Here is a 23,092-nt window from a genome sequence, read left to right on the forward strand (position 1 = left end):
ATTTTGTTTGGTCTTTTTCAACTACAACTCATATTTCTAAATTTTAACCACAAGAAAGTACAAAAAATCAAAGAAAAAAACCCACTGGTGTTCTAAAATGTCTGCCTGACTTCAGGGCTTTAAGCAAAATACTGACTATTTTTAGAGCTTCTGGTGGAAAGTTGTGAAAATTAGATATGTGAGACTATTGAAGTGTTATCACAGGGACTCACATATGGCACTTCTTCCTATTAAGAGGTTCTATGAAAATCTTAAAAAATAGCATCGTACGACTGGCCATGAGCACTGTGTTTTAGTGCTATCACATAGAAAAGTTCCTTGTTGATTGAATAAGAGTGGGAGTGAGTTCTCTGTAACACAGTCTTCAGAAACAGGGGAATTTTTTTTTTTTTGTCTAGAGAAGTTTCTCTATTGGCCATAAAAGAATTCAGATAATAAATAGTGTATTGGAAATAAAGCATGTACAATTGTTTGGCTACAATTTAAGTCCCAGAGGTTAACCTAGACTTTTTTTTTTTACTGATGAAGATATTCCTCTGTGGATGTATATGTTTCTAAATGGATTATAAAACATTTAAGAGATGGTTGCATTCATTCTCTTAACCTCTCCCCATATCTTCAAATATTTAGAGTGATATATCAGAAAATTAAGAATAAGGTTTTATAACTGCTGTATCACCACATTACTTGAAACAGGACTTTGTCTACGTTGTTAGGCGACTGTTGTGACAATTGTATGTTCACAAATATTGTCACTAACAAATCAGGTTTTCTGTGTAAGATTCCCATGATATGATTTTCTAGAATATGGAATAACTACAACATATGATTTTCTTTTAAGGAATTCAATGGAAATATAAACAGTATGCCTCAAATTAATGATCTGAACTTGGCAAATTTGTGTGCAACTGAGGGTAGGGAACTAAATAAATCAGTATCCTTTTTCAAAATTTATATCTCAGGTATTTATAATACTGCAGTCCATGGGGAAGAAGGAGGGATGAGGGAGAAAAATTAATTTCTAAAAAAATGTTACAGGAAATAAAATCAAACTCTAAAGATTATGTTATTCCCTCCTTAAGATCAATAAGTCCTCATCAATTTCCTAATCAATAACTATTGATACAGTTGAGAAAAGATCCTTAATAGCCTGTTTGGTGACTGCTCTTAGAAAACTCATAAATAAGAAAAGAAATTGGAGAAATGTAAACCTTCCTTCTTCTAACAATGGAACAAATTTTATACATTGAGGCACACTTGATTAAAACATCCTGGGGTCTTTCAGCGGCAATTAGACTGATGCTGCACATGCATGTTTTGTGTGAGTGATGCTTAAAAGAGGAAGGATTAATGGGAACATTAATTTTCATGTATTAATTTACAGTAAAGAAGCTATGTTCTATTTAAACCTTCTGGAACATTTCTGATACAATTATTCAATCTTTCAAGGAACTCAGGTAATTCTGGTTCAGGTTTGTAAGCACTTCCTTTTACCTGTTCAATCAGCTGCCCTTTGTAAAGTACTATGAAAATTTAAAACATGATATAAATGCCATGTATTGTAATTAGCATCTTACTAGTTTATTTTTATTTCTGCATTTAGTATTTTGGACAGGAAATACAGAGAGAGGACATATGTGTACTTTGGAAGAGAGTAAGTTATGACGAAATGACTTCTTCAGAGGACTCCTTAAAGACAGCAATAAAGGAAATGCTTTACCTTAGAACAAAAGCATGGTGACTTCTGGATATTACATCACCAAATGAGGAACCCACAAGCAAGACATAATTTTTACTGTAAGTACCACCACTAAAGACAAATACTTTATTTAGTTAAGCTTTACAGGTTCTAACCAGTTTCGATTACTTAAGATGGTGGACTAGAGTGTAGAACTAGATTAATTGATTAAGAATTAAGTTGGAGAAAATGCCTCAGTGACATATATACGTTTTCTAAATAAGGGTGTCTTATTTTAGCTAATGGTCTTTTTAAAAAAATGTTGATTTTGTAGCAAGGTCTGTTTAAATACACACTTGTGTATTTATTGAAGATTTGCTATATCTGCATGATATAGTTTAGGAAAATTAGATCAGTTATCCAATATTTCATTACTGAGAATGCTTACTTGGGAAGCCAGAGATATCCTTAACTTTGCTGTGATCACATAAATCACTTATATACTGTACATAATTATTTATATATAACAATGTGATGATTAATTTGGAGTTTGGAAATGAAGAAACTGTTGAATAGAATGATCTTTATTCAAAAACTCTCACTTTAATGCTTTCACATAAACATATTAATGTAAATAGTCCCTAACTAAGTCAGATGTTGGAAGTCCTTGTGTTTTTATTTGGGAATTAGTTGGAAGTCCTTGTGTTTTATCAGCAGGTATGGAAGTTATGACTGCAAAGTTTTCTCAGGCCCTGAGGATATCTCAGTCAAAATCAGAGAAAGAAAAAACTAATGCTTCAGGGCTCAGATCACATGAAAGTGGAAAATTTCTTTGCAGACCTCTATCAGACAAGGGACAGGGCTTTCTGAATTAGAGATGAGTGTTGTAAGCTACTAGGAAAAGCAGTTGGGTTCAGAATATTTCCCTTGCTTTTATGTTGGTTTGGGGTTTTTTTCCACCCAGAAAAAATTTAGAAAATGCTTGCTTCCTTCCAATATGATGTATGAATTTTTTGTTTGTAAGTAGGAATTTTCTGCTTCTGCTTGGTTGTCTGTAGTCCTCACAGAGCATAAGGGTAAACATAATCTTGAGTAATAGTGTTCGATCAGGCATAAACATTTTGCCCCTTGTTTTACTTTCTTTCCTTTCTTCTCTCTCAGGGTTATCACTGTTTGCATATTTTTCTCTAGAGTAGTTTAACATTGCTTTCTAAGGCATGTCAGACTCTTTCAATAACCTGTCAACCATTAGCAATACAGCTGAAGAATGAGTAGTTTGGCACCTTTAGGAAGCTGCTGAACTCAATTATTTATTTTTAAATACTAAAAACAAACACAACCATCACTACCACCAAGTTACTTTCTATCAGTTTTTGTCTCATAATTCTGAAGAGTTTGGAAGATACCTGAGGCAAGTTATCCCGAGGTACCAAGACTGCTGAGTACCCAACTGCAGATGTTCCACAGCCTGCAGCACCGCTACAAAATAATGACAAATGAAGAATACATTTGCTAAGTCTAAAGGAGACCCCGGGCAGGTAGAATGTAAATGCCTATCTACAATTTAAGTAAGGCCCCAGGACCACCTGGGAAGGAAGGTGTTGCTCACTTTAGTAGGGTGCCAGGCAGGAATTGTATTTAGAATATTTACTACATAGAGTAACCTACAGTGCAGTCATAAATTAGAATGATAGAACACTAAAGAGAAAAATGTACTGTGTCAGTAATTTTCAACCTAGTAATGGAGCATAATGGAACAGAGCCATCATGCTATATTATGCAATCTGCATTTTATCAAATGTGTGTGAATTCAGTTATTTGCTGTCTCTCAGGGGAAATTGCGCCAACTTAATATTTAAAAACAAATAGTATTTTTCAAAAATGAAGGAAAGGAAATAGTAACTGTCCCCTCTGAAATGGAATTGTCATATAGAGTTTGTATTAGTAGAATATAAGCTTTTTCTGTATCTATCTGTGGCACTAAATCTGAAGGATATATTGGAATACATGATATTTATGGGAGGAATGTGGGGGTAAATATTAGCCCTGAGCTGTACCACAAAACCCTTTCTCATGAAAAAAAAAGCATAATGCAAACAAGCCAAGATACAATGGGATTTGCTTTGAAGGTTGTGTGTAATAGAAACTTAATATGTACATCTATGGGGTTATCAATGCTATTTCAGTGATTGCATGAGGGGTGTAACCAGAAAAGCCAAAATCTAAAATGAGAAGGATGAACTAAGAATAGAAATAAGGAAAAATCATAAACAGCCTAATAGCAAAAAACAGGACCTCAACTTCTTTCTGAGGATGCTGGAAAAGCTGAGATGAAAGTCTTTTAGGATAACAGAAAAAGAAAATGTTTTTGGTATTTCTAAATGCCTTAGAAATAGGTATTAATTTTGAAAGTGTAGGAGAAAGAGCAGGACGCTGTCCCAGAACTGGCAGTCACTAACTGTACACCTTGCAAATATTTTTGGAACATCCTAGATCATGCTCCAGCCAAAAGAATGCTGCTTTATTCTTATGTCTTCTGTTCCACTGATCCATTGGCCTTTAATATTTCCAGTTCTCAGATTAGTTAAGAAGCTGCATCAGTAAATATCAATAAATATAGCCAGGCATTTGTGACCCCACTACAGCTGTAAGAACTTTGTTTGAGATAGAAATTAGTTCGTCATACCTATCAAGAATGAAGTAAAACAGACACACAGCATGTTTGAGAATTTGAGAGGGATTGTGGTGAGAGAGATTACGTAGACTTTTCATACTTTTGTCTTAATATGACTTATTGACACATAAAATAAATGGTAGTTTAGTTTTCTTGTATATATAACTCATTCCCATCTAAATTAATAGGTAATCAAGAGAGATGATATACTTCCTATAACCACTTCTGGAAGAAAAAGGAACCACTATATGCTGGCATACAAATTCATATAACATTCAACTCTATATAATGCTGAAATCTTCAGTATGATGTGGTAAGCCACAAAATAACAGGAAGTAAAATACCTTTTTGGCTTCCTTCCACTCTTTTATTAATTACATTTTTTTTTTGACTAGTGGAGAGGAAAATGAAGTAGTCATGACCATTTTTCAGCAGTTTCATGCTTTGAGACAGTACTTGCTACATGAAACATGACAGTAAATGCATAGATTTGTCCATCTATGATTTTTTTATTTACTCAGAAAGAGCTCATCTTTCTAAAGGGAGGTCAGAGTGAGCTAGGAGAGGGATATTTTAATTCATGTGGTGTTTCCTCCAAAGATAAACTGCAGGGTCACAGCGAGATATAATAGTCAGTAGTCCAGGATTCCACAGCAGAACATTGCTGGGGTTTTTTTCTACTTCCTCTTTCACACCCCTAGGACTTTAGGCCGGGATCTAAGAATTCCTGTCCTAGGTGTTCCACCTGCACCCTTTAACTAGTAGAACGCATGAAGTCTGGGCAGGATCTGGTTCCTGAAAATACAATGGATCTAAAATGTTTGGGCTAAATTGTCCAGTGTGATTTTTCAGAATAGGCACTGAGTAAAAATTGCCTGTGACTTTTGAGTTTTGACCTCCTGAAGCATTGTTGCAATAGCCCTATCCTAAACCAAAATCAGACACAGAACATCAACCTACCTTCAGTGTTCAGCTAAATGTTTGGAAGGTGGTGGAATTCAGCTTTTTAGTCACTGTTTATTCTTTATTAGCACTCCATGGAGGAAGTTGGTAATCTGTTCTCTGTAAATGACTGCAAGTGTGATAAATGAAATTCTGCCCTGCAGATGTGTGAGGATACAGCGTCAAAGTATGGGGTTTAGTGATGTGCCCAAGGTGTTATGACCCATCAGTAGGGGCATTATGTTCATTACTGAATTCTTGCCAGGCTGAACAAAGACACTGGACCACCTGCCAGGATACTCTTGTGCTTTATCGTACAGTTGCCATTACTCCAGCAACCAGCCCACTGCTTAGACTCAAAAGGTGTTGGCTAACAAGACCTTAAATTCTACAATAGACTTCCACAAGTGGAGGTGGTTAACAAGCCCTTCGATTTTCAGTAAGTCCTCAACACCCATAACAAACTTCTCAAAGATGCTGTCTCACAAGGCACAACACACTTCCACAAGCTCTCCACTCCCACATCAAACTTCAGTATAGAGTACGGGGTAGAGTATGATAGTCATGCTTTGCCCAGGCAAAGCAAGGGAAGAGGGAAATAAAGGCAGAAAAGAGAGAGAGATAACAAAGAATATCACCTGTCCTTAGATTGTGTGTGGGTCCTGGTGTATGGATGGTCCAAAGCTGAGGTTGTGAGACAGACAAATTGAAAGAGAGGAAAAAGAGAGCAAGGAGGCCCAATCCACTTCCTTTTAATCTGGTGCATGCCTCTCATGTAAACTAGATTTTTCACCATGGTTTCTTCCTACATGCACAGCCAGCCCTTTGAGCCCTCCTCCAGGGAGTGAGTCAAGGGGGAAGGACTGAGCTTAAGTTTCAAGATAAGCAGGCTCAGAACAGCACCATGTTCAGTCTGTATGGTTTGGGGACGAAGAGAGAACATCTAAATATTAATCCAGACAAACTCATCTTTGTTGTCAGAAAGAGGGTGTGTGGTGATAGAGCTTTCTGCAGAGAGCTTTTTAACTCTCATCTCTGTCAAACTACACCAAACTAAGCTCTGTACAGCTCTGAAGCTTTCTATCCCTGTATACTTTACAGCATTAAAGTACCTTTTGTGTTTAGAGTAAAGCAGCCTCACCTCAGTAAAATAAGAGAAAATCATAGCAAAATGAGCTCTGGGTTCTTACTTTAATCATTGTTACTGAAATGCTGATAATTTACAGAGTAATATTAAGTTTCTTTTCTTTATTAAACTTTAGTGAAATCAGCTCTCCAAAAGGAAGAGTATCTTTTATTTCTTGAGATAAATCTGTTGCACCACAGGGACACTGCAATCTAGTAATCAGTATCTTTTATTTTGTTTTTTCTAAAAAAGACTCATGTTTTGTGTTAGGAAACAGTTAAAAAAGGTTTTAATAATTGCTGTCTAAAATATTCTTTAACACACATTCTGCCAGAATCTGAACTCTCAGAACTGTAAGGAAAGACAGGCTGTTCTTAGGTCTAAAAGCAAAATTCCTTTGCCAGTCCATAATGTTTTAAACAGAAATCCGTTTAATGACTACATTTACTCCAGAAAAAATACGAAATTAAATTGCCAACTAGCAAGCTTGAAGCATCAAACTTTGCACATTTCTAGCTTAAAAAAAAAGGAAAGAGAATCTGTGTTTTTAAAAAGAAAAAGGACATCACTTCTTTGCTCCGTAGTGTCTTAAATGCTTTAACTAATGTCTGAGTTAAAAGGAATACATTTTTACCCCTATCTCTTATGCATAATAAATACCAAGTTCGATGGAGTGCCTGTTATTTTTCCTTAAATTGAAGCTGAAACGGCAGAGCTTCATTATTTGCCTGGAAGAATAGTCATTTTGTAGCAGACTACTTGGCATGAGGCCACAAAGTAGCACTTTTAGGCAGCTTTTTAGTTTGAAGTGTGGACTCACATCTTTGATTCTGGCTTATGAAATGGATTTACAGACAAACAGCAGTGAAAAAAGCCTACCTTGAAGTTCGCTTCCAGCAGGCAAGAAACTGTGTTCTAGAAATGTGTTGTCTGTGTAGGGCTTTGTTCATGTGTGAGGCCACAGGGCTGGTGACACTCTAGAGTCAGAAAGAGCTCAGAGCAGCAAAGATGAACTCCTGTAAAGCTGGTTCATGTGCTCTGCCTGTTTTGGGTAAAAATGAGGATGATTAAAAGACACTTTTGATTTTAAACAAATGATTTAATACATTTATAGATCCATAATATTGCTTTTCATCTGAATGAGAAAACTTCTTGGAATTATGTTAAAAATTGACTATTGTTAAGAGTCAAAGGTTGTGTTTATTGCTACAGGGTATTTGTTCTTGGAATGAATAGCCAAAAGAATTGTGATCCCTGAAAGTTAAATATAGTTAGTCAAATAATAGTCATCAAAACCTACAGGTTTGATTGTTGAGTGAAATTAAAGACTATTACCATCATCTGAAGTGCCCTTATTCAGGGGTTTTTCTGAGAGATCAGTAGACCCCATCTTACTTGTTTAAACATTAACCTGACCTCTGTTAGATGAAGAAGGCCTGTTGCTGGTTTACATGCAACAACCCCCCATTACTTCTATTTCATTTTGACCCTGCACATAAATACAATTTAAGAGCCCCAAATATATCCTAACATGTCTTTGCCTTTCAATTGAGTTTTTGTCTTAGTCTTGGAATCTACACAAGTTAAAACAGTCACTTATTTAAGAACTTGATGGCAAAACTACAAAACTATCTTACTTACTTTGGAATCAGAATTCAGATTATAATGTGTTTTTACTGAGGGTATATGGTGAGAAGGGAAGCCCAGAAAAGAATTAATATTTTTTTCACAAAATTAATTGCTAGTTTTATTTGTTGCTGCACTGGAACCATGTATTGGACACAGATAGATCAGCTGGAAAGCAACTTAAGGGAGCTTATAACCTCACTTTTTCCTGCTACCTCATAAGTATATGTCTTTGCATATGAAATCAGTGGAATTCTATATCAACCTAGCAAACAGTTCAGAATTGATTGACAAATAGAGGAAAGCCTGCCAATCCTATGTTCTAAGCCAAAATATGTTGCTTTTTTTCTGTATTTAACATTAACCAAACCTTGCATCAAAGCTGAAAAAACTATTTTCATTTCATCTGCTTATAATAAAAGTATTATATGTAGACTATTTAGGAGAAAAATTACTTTGTCTCATTCTCTCCTTTCCAGATTTGGAGTAATATATGCTGTATCATATTATGAATGTCTGTTAATACCAGAAAAAAATGTTTCTTAACAGTCATTTGAATAATGGAGCATTGCTTGCTGAACTGTTCATTTGAAAACTCATTGAGTTTCACAGTAATCACAGAATCTCCAATTTTATCATCCTTGATGTTTTGTTGTTCCGTTTTCATTTCCATCATGTTCCAAACCAGAAATGTATCACTGTATAAAAAAATATGTTGGTAGGTAGTAGAGAAAGGAAGGTGAAAGGTCAAATCTCTTGCAAACTGGTGAAACATGTAAATTAATTTAAATAGAAAGCACATTATTTGACCAGAGATAAAAAATGTGTGAGTTGTAGCATAACTTATAAAATAGAGGATGTTGTCATTAAGAGTGCCTGTGACTGTTGAAGTTATGAATAAGGCAAAATTTCCACTGACTTGCCTTTAGATGTGTGCTGGGTTCTGACTTGGTTGAGGTAAGGGCATTTAATTGGATTTTCTTTGCTGTATGTAATACCTCTTTTATTTCTTCCCACTCTTAACAAACACACTCATACAAAGCAAAGACTCCTCACTGGGAGACACACCTGCATAATAATTTTATCTTGCTAATATTGCCATTATTCCCTCAAGTAGATCTTTCAATTTCCCCAACTACCATTTGCTTTTTATTTGCTCACAAAACTATGTAGCATATTGTGAGCACTTATATACATATAGGAAGGTTAGTGGCATGGTAAAGCAAGTGGTGCCACTATGTTTTGTTTTCTCAGACTTGTAACTTTACCTCTAAAGGACTCTTAAGAGGCTGCTGGTCTGTCCTCATGCCTTGGTGGACAAGGAAAGCTTCAGAGATGTTGCCACCACACTAGGCATAGCAGGAGGGATGCAGGGACTGTACCAGATGTTGTGCAAATTGATCTTTGTCCCTTTGAAGACAGGAGATCAGATCATATCCCCAGCTATAAATACATGGCTTGAGGTTGTGCAGCCTCAATAGCTCTGATGGTTGAATCTTCACCCCCTTTTTGGAGTGCTCTCTTAGTGTAAGTCAATGAGGCCATGGAAGCTGCTGATACACACATAGAGTAGAAGAGATCTGCCTTCAGAGCCAGTGTTCGTCTCACATGGACAAGACAGAGTCTTGAACATGTGGTTACATATCTGAATGAGATTGTATTTGCTTCTGAAGAAGTCTAGACAGGCAGAAATTAAACATAGGACCTGAGGGCAATATTTTGAAAATCACTATTAACTTGTGTTACAAACTTTTTATAAAGATATGCTACTTCCAGAGTAACATTGGCTATTGCAAAGATCAAATTTGCAGATTGAGGCAGGTGATTCTGCCCCTCTACTCCACTCTTATGAGACCTCACCTGGAGTACTGCATCCAGCTCTGGGGCCCTCAACACAGAAGTTACATTGGCCTATTGGAGTGAGTCCAGAGGAGGCCATCAAGATAATTAGGGGGATGGAGCACCTCTCTTATGAGCAAAGGCTGAGAGAATTAGGATTGTTCAGTCTGGAAAAGACAAGGTTTTGGAGTCACCTAATTGCAGCCTTCCAGTACCTGAAGGGAAACTGCAAGAAAGATGAAGAGAGGCTTTTTACAAGGGCATGTAGTGACAGGACAAGGGGGAATGACTTCAAACTGAAAGTAAATAGTTTTAGAATAGATACTAGGAAGGAATTCTTTGCTGTGGAGATGGTGAGACACTGAAACAGGTTGCTCAGAGAAGTGGTGGATGCCTCATTGTTAGAGTGTTCAAAGTCAGTCTGGATGGAACTCAGAACAACCTGATCTAAGTGGAAGGTGTCCCTGTAGGGTAGTTGGATCTTTAAGATCCCTTCTAACCCAGGACGTTCTATTATTCTATGACATACTGAAATGATATCTACTACTACTTCTTCTAGGAAAAGGTTTCTAGAATTTTCTTGAGGCCTTTTGTAGAATGCTGTGGAACTTCAGATAAGACATTGACTACTTTCAAATGTTATCATAATTATTGTGAGGAATTTTGAAGACCGTTGGTCAAGAAAAGTATACAAACTACAGCTGCATAAATAAACTGGTCTGTGACTGAAACAGAAAGGTGTATATACAGAAATAACATGTTGAAAAATGATAGGTATCATCCTAATTTTGCTTTAATTGGGAAAACCCAAGTAAAGAATAAACTGTAAGAGGCTGGAAGCAAAATCCTATTAATGTATGAGTCGTTGCTGCTTGGATTTGATGACCTCTGGAATGTAATTTCCTATATGCAGAACAGTTGCAAGAAAATTACAGAGAAGGGCCTTACTGAAGAGCTCTGCTGAAGTAGCTCAGCCCCACGGTGGTCTGTTTTTCAGATTATGAGTTGTCAAGCAAAGAGAAAGGCAAGACACTTGGGAGGTGCTGCATGCTACCATTTCCCTTCTTCTTTGTATGTGCCACTTGGAGATGAGTCCTTTTTGAGACTGTGGCAATTGCCACTTGATGGGAGAGCTCTGGCTTTACAGTGGTTCTGTGAGCTCCTGAGAAGTGGCCAGCTCCTAGCCGGTGCAAAAAGTGCCACTGAGTGAAAGTAGAAAGTAACAGCCCTCTTCAAGGTGGGACAGAATTCTTGCCTTTAATAAAGTGTATGTTACGAAAGTAAAGTTAAATGCAAACCTCAGTTGGAATCAATAATGAAACTCAGTGAAACCAGTGTTTCACTACAGATATTTAACCAAACAGTTTGTCATTGCCTGGGCGCTGCACATGAACTGTGTTGCCATTTGCTTTTACAGCAGTTGTTCTGGTAATCTCTTATTTAGTTGCTAGAGCTGCTGCTTGGTTCCCTTCCTCTATAAATGCAGCCTGATATTAAAAACCCCCAAAGAAATGGATCTGTAATTTGTGCCTTTTTACCAAGGGTAATAAAAGATTAATTTAATGAACATGGAATTGGAAGCAATGGCATACTTCTTGTTTTCTTTAAAAAATATGCCATATATAAAAAATTTCATCTCAAAAGTCAATCCTTTAGGCATCTAAGAAGTAAAATTCTCCGAGAGAAGAAACCATATGTTACTGATCTTGCAAAAATCATATTTTTGTCATTCCATTAATCTTGTCTTCATACAGACTGTAAGGAGGCTGGTGTACTTATATTCAAGAATTTAATTCGGGTTTCTATGCATCTGAAATAAGTATCCATCAGAAGGGTACACCATCATGGAAAGCTCACCCAGACTGCTATTGTGTGGTAAAAAGAGGACATATAGACAAGGAACAAAGTCCTGTACAGAAGTTTTCTGTGAGTTACAGATGTTATTTCTTCTGTAGAAAACTGAGCACCTGTGAGAGGAAGAGAACATCTTCCTAAGTGAAAAGCCATAGAGTAGGGTGGCTTAAAAGATCAGATTTTAAAATGCCTCTCAACAGAGATATAATGACAGGAAAGAAAAATGCTTCTGTATCCAGGAAGCATGCTTATCAACAGGCTTTGCTAAAGTATTTGGGATTCCCAGTAAACCATAAAAAAACCTTCAGAAATCCTGTTTTTATATGCGAGTGGAGAACAGCTTCTTCACAAGAACTGTAGTATGTTTAAAGGAATAGAGAGACAGAACTGTAAAGGGACAGTTATAGCAGAATTGTTGATCCCTCCAGTTGTCTGATTTGAGAGTGTGCTGTAAAGCAGTCTCTACAACAGATCTCTAGGTGAAAAATCATCAGCTGTTAAGCAGAGAATCATTCCTTGCATGGGTTGGCAGTCCTCAGAGTTAAGAATGGGGAAAAGTCAACTGTCTTCTCTACTTAACTCGCAAACGTCCTTTCAAAATACTCCAGCTAGGCAGGCATTTGTCTGGCAACCTCTGTTTTGGCTTCTCAAAAATATATTCACTGATCCATTGGGTACTGTGCAATTTTAATTTTAAGCTAACATTAAAATGTGCATTAGAACCCTGTTTCCCATAATCTGTGGGGAAAATGATGAAGCGGGAACTTTGCTTTTACTGGTTTATTCAACATTGCAGAGTGCCTTACCCATGCACAGTTTTTCTGCATGGATGTAATTATACCCTGTACTTTAGCTATGGGTGTCTTCTTGCATCACTGCAGAGATAGCATATAGAGATGTATGGCACTCATGAAAGACTGATGCCCTCATCCTGCTTGGTGGCAGACAACAAGACAGCAGGAATGCACATCTGACATCGAGGGGACAAGGCTGCATTTCTCTTCTTTGCTACCATGAGTTGGCTTTGATGAAAATTTTTTTGAGGTGTATTAAAATGTCTTTGATGACAGAAGCCAGTTTTTCAAGAAAAAAAAATTGCTCACAGGAAAGCACCAGTCTAACTGAAACTTCCCACGGGAACCTGCATTTTAGCTCCACCATGGACATAATAGTGCAACTTCTTGGTAGTACAATGCTAGTTAAGGTGCTGGATTAAGCAGATTATTACTGTCTCTTGACTATTCAGTATTCCAGGTGAGGGTCATGACCTGCAGTTTAGCTCCTTTTGTGGGTTGTGTGAGCATCTTTTAATTCTTTATAACAACAACAAAAATTATTTTAAAAAAATATTGTCACGGTATGTGGGAGAGGGCATTCACATGTGTAGGAAATCCATCTTCTGACTACCTGTGCAGTCAGTGCATGCACTTCCCTCTTAGTTTAGCTTCAGCAGTTGCCTTTCTTTTTATTTCCTCCTCATCAGCATGTAAGTCCTACCAGCCTCTGATGCCCTTTGATGAAAAAAGGAAAGGGTATTATTTATCCAAAGTAAGACAAAAACCTCTTAAAAGCAGAGAAAATGGAGACAGAAAAATCCTGAAAACATTTAGATAACGACTTACAGTCAACCCATGCACAGTCTTCTGATGCATTTTCCTTGCTCTGTCCAAAACGTATTTTGTTCCATGTCTGCCCTAGAAAGGATTTTCCTCCTATTCACTATAACACTGTTTTCTGTTTCACATGGGAACAAGCACAGCCTCTTCTGCAATTTCCAAACACATCCTATAAACAGTAGGATATCATAGAGGAAAGTAATATTGCTAACAAATGCAAATATCAGAGAAGAATGTAAGGATTAGATTAGAAAGGGTAAAAAAGGGTTAGTAATATGAAGAAGTAGAAAAATCAGAAAAAGGGTGTTCCCACCACTTCTTAAATCTGTCTTTAAATTATTTACTTGGCATTTTGACAGCTCACAATTTAAATTTTTTCATTCATCTTAATATTTAATCACAGTTTTTAATTATACTAGTAACTGGAGGCTACTTCTTAGCTCAGCAATAGCTTCATCTTCTATTAATAAATGGCACATATCCTTGGCTTTGACACTTACTTGCTGTGAGTGTTTTGGCTTTGGTAGAACATGCAGTCCAGGACACTATTATTACATCTTAAATCTCAAATCTTCTTTAGTTATCAGTACAGTGTTTCACCCTGATGATGATAACTTCGCATAAAAATATTCAGTCTTCTCTGTGGTTCTTAATGCTACTGTTGCTAAAATTACAGGAGATCAGAGAACAAGTACTTAAAAAAAATAAATCTTATTCCAAAAGACATTTTTCCACATGATTTTTCTTCTCCTTAGTGTGGAGAAGAGGTACTCTAGTACCTGAGAGCTGTGGGTTGGAAGAATGTTACATCTCTATGTGTGGCTGGCAGAGTTTGGGATAAAGGTCTTGGGTGTTTTTTGAGCTGCACACCAAATGAACTCCTTTGGTGGGGTTATAGTGCTCATGTGGCAGTGAGTTGCATTGATTTGGAGACTGCTGGGGAATATGAGCCACCGGGCATGACTTTGCCTGGGATGCAGAGGCCCTTCAGCCCAAATCCACAAGGGAACAGTAAAAGATCTGGGACTTGCTAAGCTATCTACTCTCCCCACAGCTCTCTGAAGTCTATGTGGCTCAGTAAAGACTAGGGAATGTGGTTTATGGGTTCAGGAAAGATGACCATTTTTCCTCTGAGACTCTGAGACCAAACTCCTGTTTTTGCAGGCAGCATGACAGATAAATCTTTTTTATAAACTGGCCACCCTCTATTTTACAATGTTAAGTTTTTGTTCCCATCCTCCTTATTGGGAGATTGCTCCAGAGGTTGGCTTTTGTGCTTTTTGTGACTTCCAGCCAAAATTTATTCACAGAATAGTTCTAGTTTTACTGCCAACGTGGTTCCTTAGCTCAAAAAAGACTCTTTGAGTGATCTACACATGGCAATCAGATGTCTTCTCAGCTTTCATTTTGCCAGACTAAGTGAACTGAACTCTTCCAGTTTCCTCTGACATGATTCATCTAGAAGTCTTTACCGTTCTTCATTGGACTAACTAGTGTGGATCACCAGTGACTAGGACTAAGTGTATTTTTCCCACTGACACTTCACCAGAGCCCATGGGCTGGTGTGCAGCACTCTGATAGCGCTTGCTGGCCAAATCTCACCTCCTATGTATTGTTGATAATAGAAAAATTAATCAGTATAAACAAAATGGGGAATTTAACAGGATTTCTAAAAAGCTTGTTAAAACAGACCAGAAGGGTGGTGTTTATTATGTGGCACTTTTTGTTTTTATACAGTGGTAACACAAGATCAGTAACCAGAACGAAGTGGCCCACATGGGTAGTCCTCTTTGTAGGTGCATCTGGAAAGATCAGTACCACAAATATGTGATGTTTGGTGGCTTTCTGCACAAGGGGCTCTCCACTTTGGTTCTGTTCATAACATGCTAACTCTCCCCATTCACTTATTGGAGATGTTTTGGTCATAAGAATTTCTTTCTTGTCACCTGTGTCCTCAAAGCTTTTCTCAGACGCAGGTGGAACAAGGCTTTAAGCATAATTGGACCCGGAATAGTCTTAGGCAGAAGTGTAACATTTCCTGTGCCATTTATTGCTTTAAACCAGAACAGATCAACATCAAGGAAGAAGAGAAGCATCAACTTCCTTCCCAGTATATATTTGTTAGTTTACCTGTTGACCATTAGAAAGATTCATCACAGCTACAAGATCCAACCGGGGCAATTGCATGAATTGAGCACTCTATGGCATCTGAAGAAGAAATGAGAAAAGAAACATGCATTCAGTATCCAAAAAGCAAAATGAAATGTGAGGGACGAAGAACCTGAAAGAGAAAGCAGCTAAGGACTACACCTGTTGTGTTTGGGGTTCTCACAAAAAGGCATAAGGCAGAGGGATTAAAGGGATATTTTGTACCTTCAAAAAGGAAAGGTTCTAAAGAGCAAGGAGGATAAGAGCTGGCTACTCTTCTTTTTTTCCATTATCCTCAGGCCACAGGCAGTGGATGTTATTTAACAACCTATAATTAAAGATGAGCAGCCTAATTACCAGTTTATACTAAAAAAAAAAAGCCAAGAGAGTCACACTCTTTCAAAGAATAAAATTATGAAACAATTAATTGCAAGTGAAATACCCAAAAGAGAAATTTGTTTAATATTGTAAAAAAACCATGAGTTTTGCCATTTATGGGATCCTAATTTTGACAACAGACTGCAGTAGAGAGACCAAAACTGAGAGGAAAACATTGTATGGATTCTGACTTACATTAGAAGCAGCTGTGGTAGTGTGCCGGGCTGGAGAATACTTTTGGACAAGAATGAAAGTTTTCAAAAGAAAAGAGGTGTTGGTACAGTAGATTGGACTGACAAAAAAGTAAAACAAAATCTGACAAAACAAAAAAAACAACCCTTCAACAATTCAATTCTCACATGGAATGAATTTTAAAAATGTAATAGGAAAGTGAAATGTCAGGCCTTTGATAGAGTACTACTATTTTATCAAGAAACAAAGTATCTGTGGGAAGCTGTAGCTAAAAGGAAATAAGCATAAGCATTCTGTGCAGTGAAGAAAGTTTTTCTTGGGAATTGCTCAGATAGAGCTTTATTTCAGATGACTGAATACATCCTTGAACATGAATGGGATTATTGTTTCTTATAAATTGGATATTGATACTCAGGTCAATAGGAAACCTTAAGTCAATTTGAATACAAAGAAAGAATCCCAGGTTGTGCAGTGACAGAGTCAGTTACATAATAACTATATACAAAATAAATGTAATTGCAAATCAGCCTCTTGAAAATATAGAGTTTTACTTACTTTGCGGGAGACAGAAGCTGGACATGGGTGTGGTTTTCTCCTCACAGGGAGATTGTATAAGCTAGAAGGCCAGAAACACTTGGAGATAGAAAGAAAAAACAGATTAAAAACTTCAAACTACATGAAGATGTAGCTTGCAAAGTTAAAACTAGAAACAACTTTTCACAAAAAAAAAAAAAAGAAAATTAAAATAGTTGCTACACTTGTAAAAAAACACTGAGGAAAATGTAGAACAAAAATCACAAGTGTATAATGAAAGAAACTTTCTATCCGTGATCATGATATTCATTATATGTTTGGGATATTCTAGAAGCAAATGTCTATTGCAAAGCAAAAAAATTGCCCCGGTTCTCTCAGTGTGCATTTATAACACAAAGAGCTAAACCACAACCTGTTAAAAATTTCTTGTCCACGGGGGAACTCCTTATGTAATGTTCTCAAGTCACCGTTTTCTAGTTCCCTTTGATATAAATGGACATAACAGCACTTTTTCACGTCAAAGAATTAATGAAATAGAGAACACTTCACAATATTTAACACATATATGCTATTGTAATGAGGCCAGTACACACATCTTGCCTAGCTAAACTTAGTAGTCTGTACTAGAGAGAAAATTTATGGTAAGGACTAAAGGAATAAGTCACTTTGAATAATTGACATGCCCTACATTTTAAATTAATGTGTGACTGTGTTTTCTCTTAGTTCATACACTGATTTTGAAAATAATGGGTAAGTGATTTCTATCATAGTTCCACTTTATCCAAACTCAAAGTGTGTACACTTTTTATCAGGTACATTTTCTTTAGTACTGAACACCCATGGAAACTTCTTAAGTGGGTAGGTTACTTCTGTGTCATTGTATGTGAGAGTCCTTTCCAGTTCCCTGGGCTCAGAAGCAGATACAGGCTGTCACTGCTATACTGGGGCTGGACCCAGGTGTGCATCAATCCCTTGTCCTTGCATCTCTCAGAACCAGGTACCATGTCAAGGGAAGCTCAAACCCAGAGCCTGAGCATGAGCCATGGCATGTTGCAGCTGGGCGTTGGTCTGAACACTGTGGAGCAGGACCCTGGGGCATGCCAAGGCATGCATGGGAACATAAATATAGACACAGCCATAGATAACGTGAGAACTGAATGCTGTAACATTTTAGCCTCCTTTGAAGTGGATGGGAATTTGCCTGAATAAGGTATACATAAAAGTGTTCAGTTTTTGCCTGTTCGGACATGGGTGCCAATAGAAAATGCTCTATTGCTGAAATCATAAGCAGCTAACTAAATATTTGGGGCTTAAGAATGCTCCACCCAAAGGCTTGCTGGTTAAAGCATTCACAGGGAGGTAGAAGATGAAGCCTAGATCTCCTCTGCTATTTTGTGAATGGATTTTTCAGCTAGTGACTTGCACCAACTGGTGCCTTTGTTCTCTCTCTTTCTTCCCTCTCTTCCCTCTTTTTACTCCATCCTTGTCAAGTACTTTAAAAAGCCCACCAAAACAACATCTGGGATCTGAAGCGTGGACAGTTCCTCCCTTGACAATAAAATCCTAGACCTTGTCAGGGTATATAGCACACTTCCTTTCCTTAGTGTTGCTCAGTGCCTAGCTGATAGCAGTTCCTGGGAGACCACTGTGAGTTCTTCTCATTCCTCTTGTGAGTGACTGACTTGCCCCATACAGGGAACTCAGATTCTAGCTTTGGTCTGCATCTGTTGTGTTTAACTAAAGCTCAGTGCACCCATGCAGAGCATAGTGACCATTAAATCCCTATGTTTATTAAACCCAAAACCCAGAAGAGCTGAGGTCAATTCACAAGAGATAATGACCAAAGCTTGGCTGACTTTATTTAGCAATGTAAATAAAATGTATTGTATCAATACACAGTATGAGATGTGAATCTGGACTGGAAGAAAGTTGCCCTTGTCCTCCCTTATGGAAGGCAGCTGACCATGTAATTCCTTTCACAAGCTGGTGACCTGCAGCCTCCATCTTGATATTATACATTCTGTAACATTAAGTAAATATGGTCTAAGGAACATAAAGTTACAGACTTTACTACTGCAGCATCTGGTATGTCAGTATGTGTGTAGTAAGCAGCCTAAAGAACACTTATGGTAACATAAGAAGTCCCATGCTGCGGGTCAGTAAGTCACACATTTCCATGTCAGTAGTCTGTTCAGCTAGGTGATAGCTCTTTTTTTTTTATTATGCATTACAGTACTGTATAAACAAGTTCACTAAACTATTGATATTTATTTCATTTTTATAAGCCCCCTATGATATACTAATATATTTTTGCTAATATTACAGTAATAATTAGAGCTTATAACTAGTGTGTAAATGCAGTATATGTAGATAATATGGATGCCTTGTATGTGCAATTAGTGTTTTGAAGGATGCATTCCCATTAGTTCATCAGTAATTGTTACATACATACAGCTTTAATGTTATTTAAGAGAAACTTCAAATATGTTGTGTTTTTCCATATATAGCTTGCTGTTAAATATTCTACACAGCAGCTACTCTGCTTATGTTCTTCCCTAAGTGGTCGTTTTGAATGGTTAGCAATTCAGCACTTATTGACAGGTCGCTTTCTTATCTAAAAATAGGGGAATGTGAGGATCCTTGTACACAGCAGGTAGTCAAGTAATAATGAAAGTGATTGATGATAAAAAGCTTGCTTTCTACTCTCCTGTCATCAACAACCTGTTGAGATCAAGAGAACATTGGGATTGAAATTAATCTTCCTTGAGTTTTCTAAACAGTCAACTGATAGGAGATTTCTTTGATCTCATTCAGTTGAAACTGATTAATTCTGTTAATTACTCTGTTTGAACTGAATTAGCAGGAATTTTCTGCATGTTTGCAGCATCCTTGATAGTTTGTCTTCTTGCATGCCAAACAAATAAACTTGGTAAAGAATTTGAAGAGAAGTGATGCCAATGTAATGTTTGCTGACTAAGACTGATGATGACTATCAGTGATAAATATCTGTTGAAATGATCAGATATAATTTGTTTCTGTACTTGGGTTTTTCATTGAAACTGTCATTGGTTAAATACATAAACAGTCCTTGGAGCAGAAACTCATACCTTCTACTGCCAAATAAATGCATAATCACTATGCTGGGAGCATTTTCTCTCCTTCTTCTTCTGTCCTTTCCCCACCTCATGAATCCTGAATTCTACAGGAAGAACTGGAATTATATTAGAGTGGTTTAATGCCTGCTGGATCACATATTGTCATAAACCTAGAGAGGTAGCTCAAGTTTCATGCCATCTCCTTATTCCTTGATGCCTGCTGAGAAGGTTCCGATTAACATTATTAGGAGGGGACTAACCTCCTACCTGGAGTCTGTTTTTTTTCCAGTTAGCAGACTGAATCTTACAAGCTGGAGGTGATACTTGGGGTGTTTTAGACTGTATAAATAGACTGACATGCATTGAAGGATTTGCTGCATACTGGGGACATGGCTGTTTAAGGTTTGCCAGCCATCCTGAAATCTGTCTTTGCTCTGCCTAGATTTCAGACAAAAAGAAAATTAATTTATTATGCTAAAATGTTAACATTTAAAAAAATAATAATCAGTGACTTTTTCTGGAGAGAGGTATGAGGAACAGAACAATAGAACTCGTAGCCATATCTTACTGTAGTTAGGCTTCAAGGTGATTTGCGTTTCCCATGTAGTTAGTAGGTACTTAAACCAAAATAATTTCCAAAATAATTACCAGAGCTCTCTGGTTCTGCAATCCAGTTTTCTTGCATCCTGTCTGACACAAGCTAGTCTCTGTTCCATAAAGGTGCCCTTCTGTGGCACTGTAGCTCAGCTGGAAGTCAGCAGCTAGCTGACTGGAGAAACACTTTATGCAATAGGATGGCAAAACGTAATGACACGCTCAGTATTTGCTCTGGGGGTAAACAAGTCATTTACCTGTTTTCAGTAAAATTTTTCTGTTGATGGCAAGGGAGGTTAAACTTTCTAAGCACCCATGTGAGTATATTACTGTTTATAACACTCATGTGGAGAACCTATTTTTCGTAAGTATGTATGTGAGAACAGCAAATACAGCTCAGTAATATTTCCTAGAGATCAGATAAAATTACAGGACAATGCAGTCCTGTAATGTGTTAGTCCACTAGTGTATTAGGATCAGTGATTTCTAAGCATGGCTTGCTTCAACTGGGGGAGTCCCAGTGATAGGCTCTCTCCAGAAAGTTAAAATATGTGGATTTAAATGCCTTCATGCAGAAGAAATAGTCTTTTTTGCCTTATACTGAGTCTTCCAGTCATTGCACTCTTATGTAAAATCTGGTGGAGGTTTTTCTTTTATTTATGTTTTAAAAGAAAGTGGTAACCATCTCTACCTTTCGCATAAAGTTTGTTCTGCTAGCCTTCAAGAAAAGCTAAGTAAACTCCCCTTAGGAGAAGTAAGGAAGGCTTATGTTCTGGACCAATTGGGCATAAGATGCCATTAATGTTGAGCAGTATAGTGGGAAGCATGTTTGTGTTCAGAAACAGAAAGCTTGTTAAAAAGCACCAGTAATGAAAACTGAACCACATAGAAATTAAAATAAATAACTCTTTTGGGATCACTATTTTGCGTGTAGACACCTCTGCCCAGGTCAAATGCCATGTCTGTCCCCTGTGCAAAAAACCTGAAGTAGCTGTCAAAGAGGTAATTCCAGAATGGGAGGCAACACATACATGCCATGAGAGTACCATATTTGAGTCACTTTGCCTGCTGCGAGGTCAGAGTTACCAGTTTGAGTGTGCTGCTATAAGGACCATACCTGCCCTGCCTTCAGCAGCCAGCAGTACTTTGGTCTTAAGCTGCATAGTCTTATGCATGCGACAGCTTGCTCTGAATTCCCACATAGCTCCTTGTGGGGGTTCTGCTGTGATGTACAGGGATATCCCAAATCCTTCACATCTGGATTACACGCAGATTTGCTAGCAGGATGCAGGACCTACTCCCTGTGAGCCTGTAAGTTGGTAATAAGGGATATTTCCCCCTCAAATGTACTTTACTAGTTAGAGTATTGTGATCAAAGCTGACTTTCCAAAATATTCTAGGCAATTTTTGTGAATAAGAAAAGTCATCAGATCTTCTCTCTAAAATAAATTGCCAATGAGTGCCCAAGAATCTGGTGCAAATGTTCAGCCTGAGGCTTCCTTACCCACTGCTTTTGCTGTATTTCTTTCATTCAGAAACTCTTGCTGTATAAAGCCTTAGGTATTTTTTTTGAATAGTAATCCCCTTAATATCCGAAGTCATTATTAGAGAGAACATGAAAAGCTAGGAAAGCAATAATTTCTTGTTGGTTTCTCTATGGCTTTTCTATTAACTTTTTCTTGGCAATCATGTTCATTAATTTGATACATTCCCATTTTTAAAAGCAAAAACAACAACAAAAATCACAGACAGTTTACATAACTTGTTATAGAGGGTCACTTATGCCATAACCGTTGCCAATATATATAATTTAGGAAAAAATAATTGTATGTATTGAAGAGTAGCTTTTACACTAATATAATTATATTTTTACAATTTTATTTTACCCATTTAAGTGATAGGACAATTGGTCTTTTTGGGCAAATGATTATAAAATTATTAACCTGCTGAGAATTTTAGAAATAGAACAGCCTGCATGTCCAGGCTGCTAAAATGTCATGGAAATTTTATAATACTAATTTTAGCTGTTTTATTTGAAGGGATTATACAAAATAACTTTCTCACCAGTCACAGCCCTAAGTGCATCTGGTTCTATTTGGTGCCTGGGGTACTACATCTGGGGTATATTTGTATTTTCTGTGCAAAGAGGAAAATGTAGGCCACCCCCTATATTTTGTACCTATATTTTCCTTGGAGCTGGAGACCAGCTTATACCATTCCCTCTACCAATTGAAAATGAAACAGAAAACTGTACGAAACTGTGACTCAGTTTCCTTGCATGCTTAACATCAGTGCAGGACACAACTGAGAAACTTTATTTCTAACAAAAATATATAGATTAAAAGACACTTCAAAGCCAAAAAGATTAGTATGAACCTGTAGCCTGTTCTCCTGCCAACACAGTCCATAGCTGCCAGTCAAAGATTAAACCACCAAGCCCTGAATTTCAAGATCTACACTTTAAAGAAGATAGAAGGAATGTCTTCAGGGGTGGAAATGTTGAGCAATGCCAATGCACAATGCATCTGAATGGCAGCAATATATGCTTCTTGCTGTCCAAGTTCCTTAAGAAAACTGGGCTCTGTTCACCCAGTTTCCAGCCTTCATGGTGTTAGTGGCATCTTTATCACAGCAGACAGAGCAAGCCTTAGACTAAACTATCAAATAAAAAAAACCCGACTACCAAATGCTTTTTTTCTCTAAAAAAACTGTAGCATCCTTTCCAGACATATTCCTATGTAGATGAACATGCAGAGATTGCCAGAAAACAGTCTCTTGTGCATATTTGAAAATAAC

The 23,092-nt window shown here is 37.3% G+C and overlaps 1 protein-coding gene across 1 annotated transcript in view; it reads left to right on the top strand.

The window, feature by feature from the left end:
* KCNK2 (potassium two pore domain channel subfamily K member 2) overlaps positions 1–23,092 on the top strand; it is a 137,676-nt gene that overhangs the window by 20,640 nt on the left and 93,944 nt on the right. Inside the window, exon 2 of the mRNA XM_071578608.1 lies at positions 1,604–1,797. Coding sequence (XP_071434709.1) covers positions 1,764–1,797 — 34 coding nt within the window. The 5' untranslated portion in view covers positions 1,604–1,763. The remainder of the gene's footprint in view (positions 1–1,603; positions 1,798–23,092) is intronic.

Source organism: Pithys albifrons, chromosome 2 (assembly GCF_047495875.1).
Source record: "Pithys albifrons albifrons isolate INPA30051 chromosome 2, PitAlb_v1, whole genome shotgun sequence".
Lineage (NCBI taxonomy): Eukaryota > Metazoa > Chordata > Aves > Passeriformes > Thamnophilidae > Pithys > Pithys albifrons.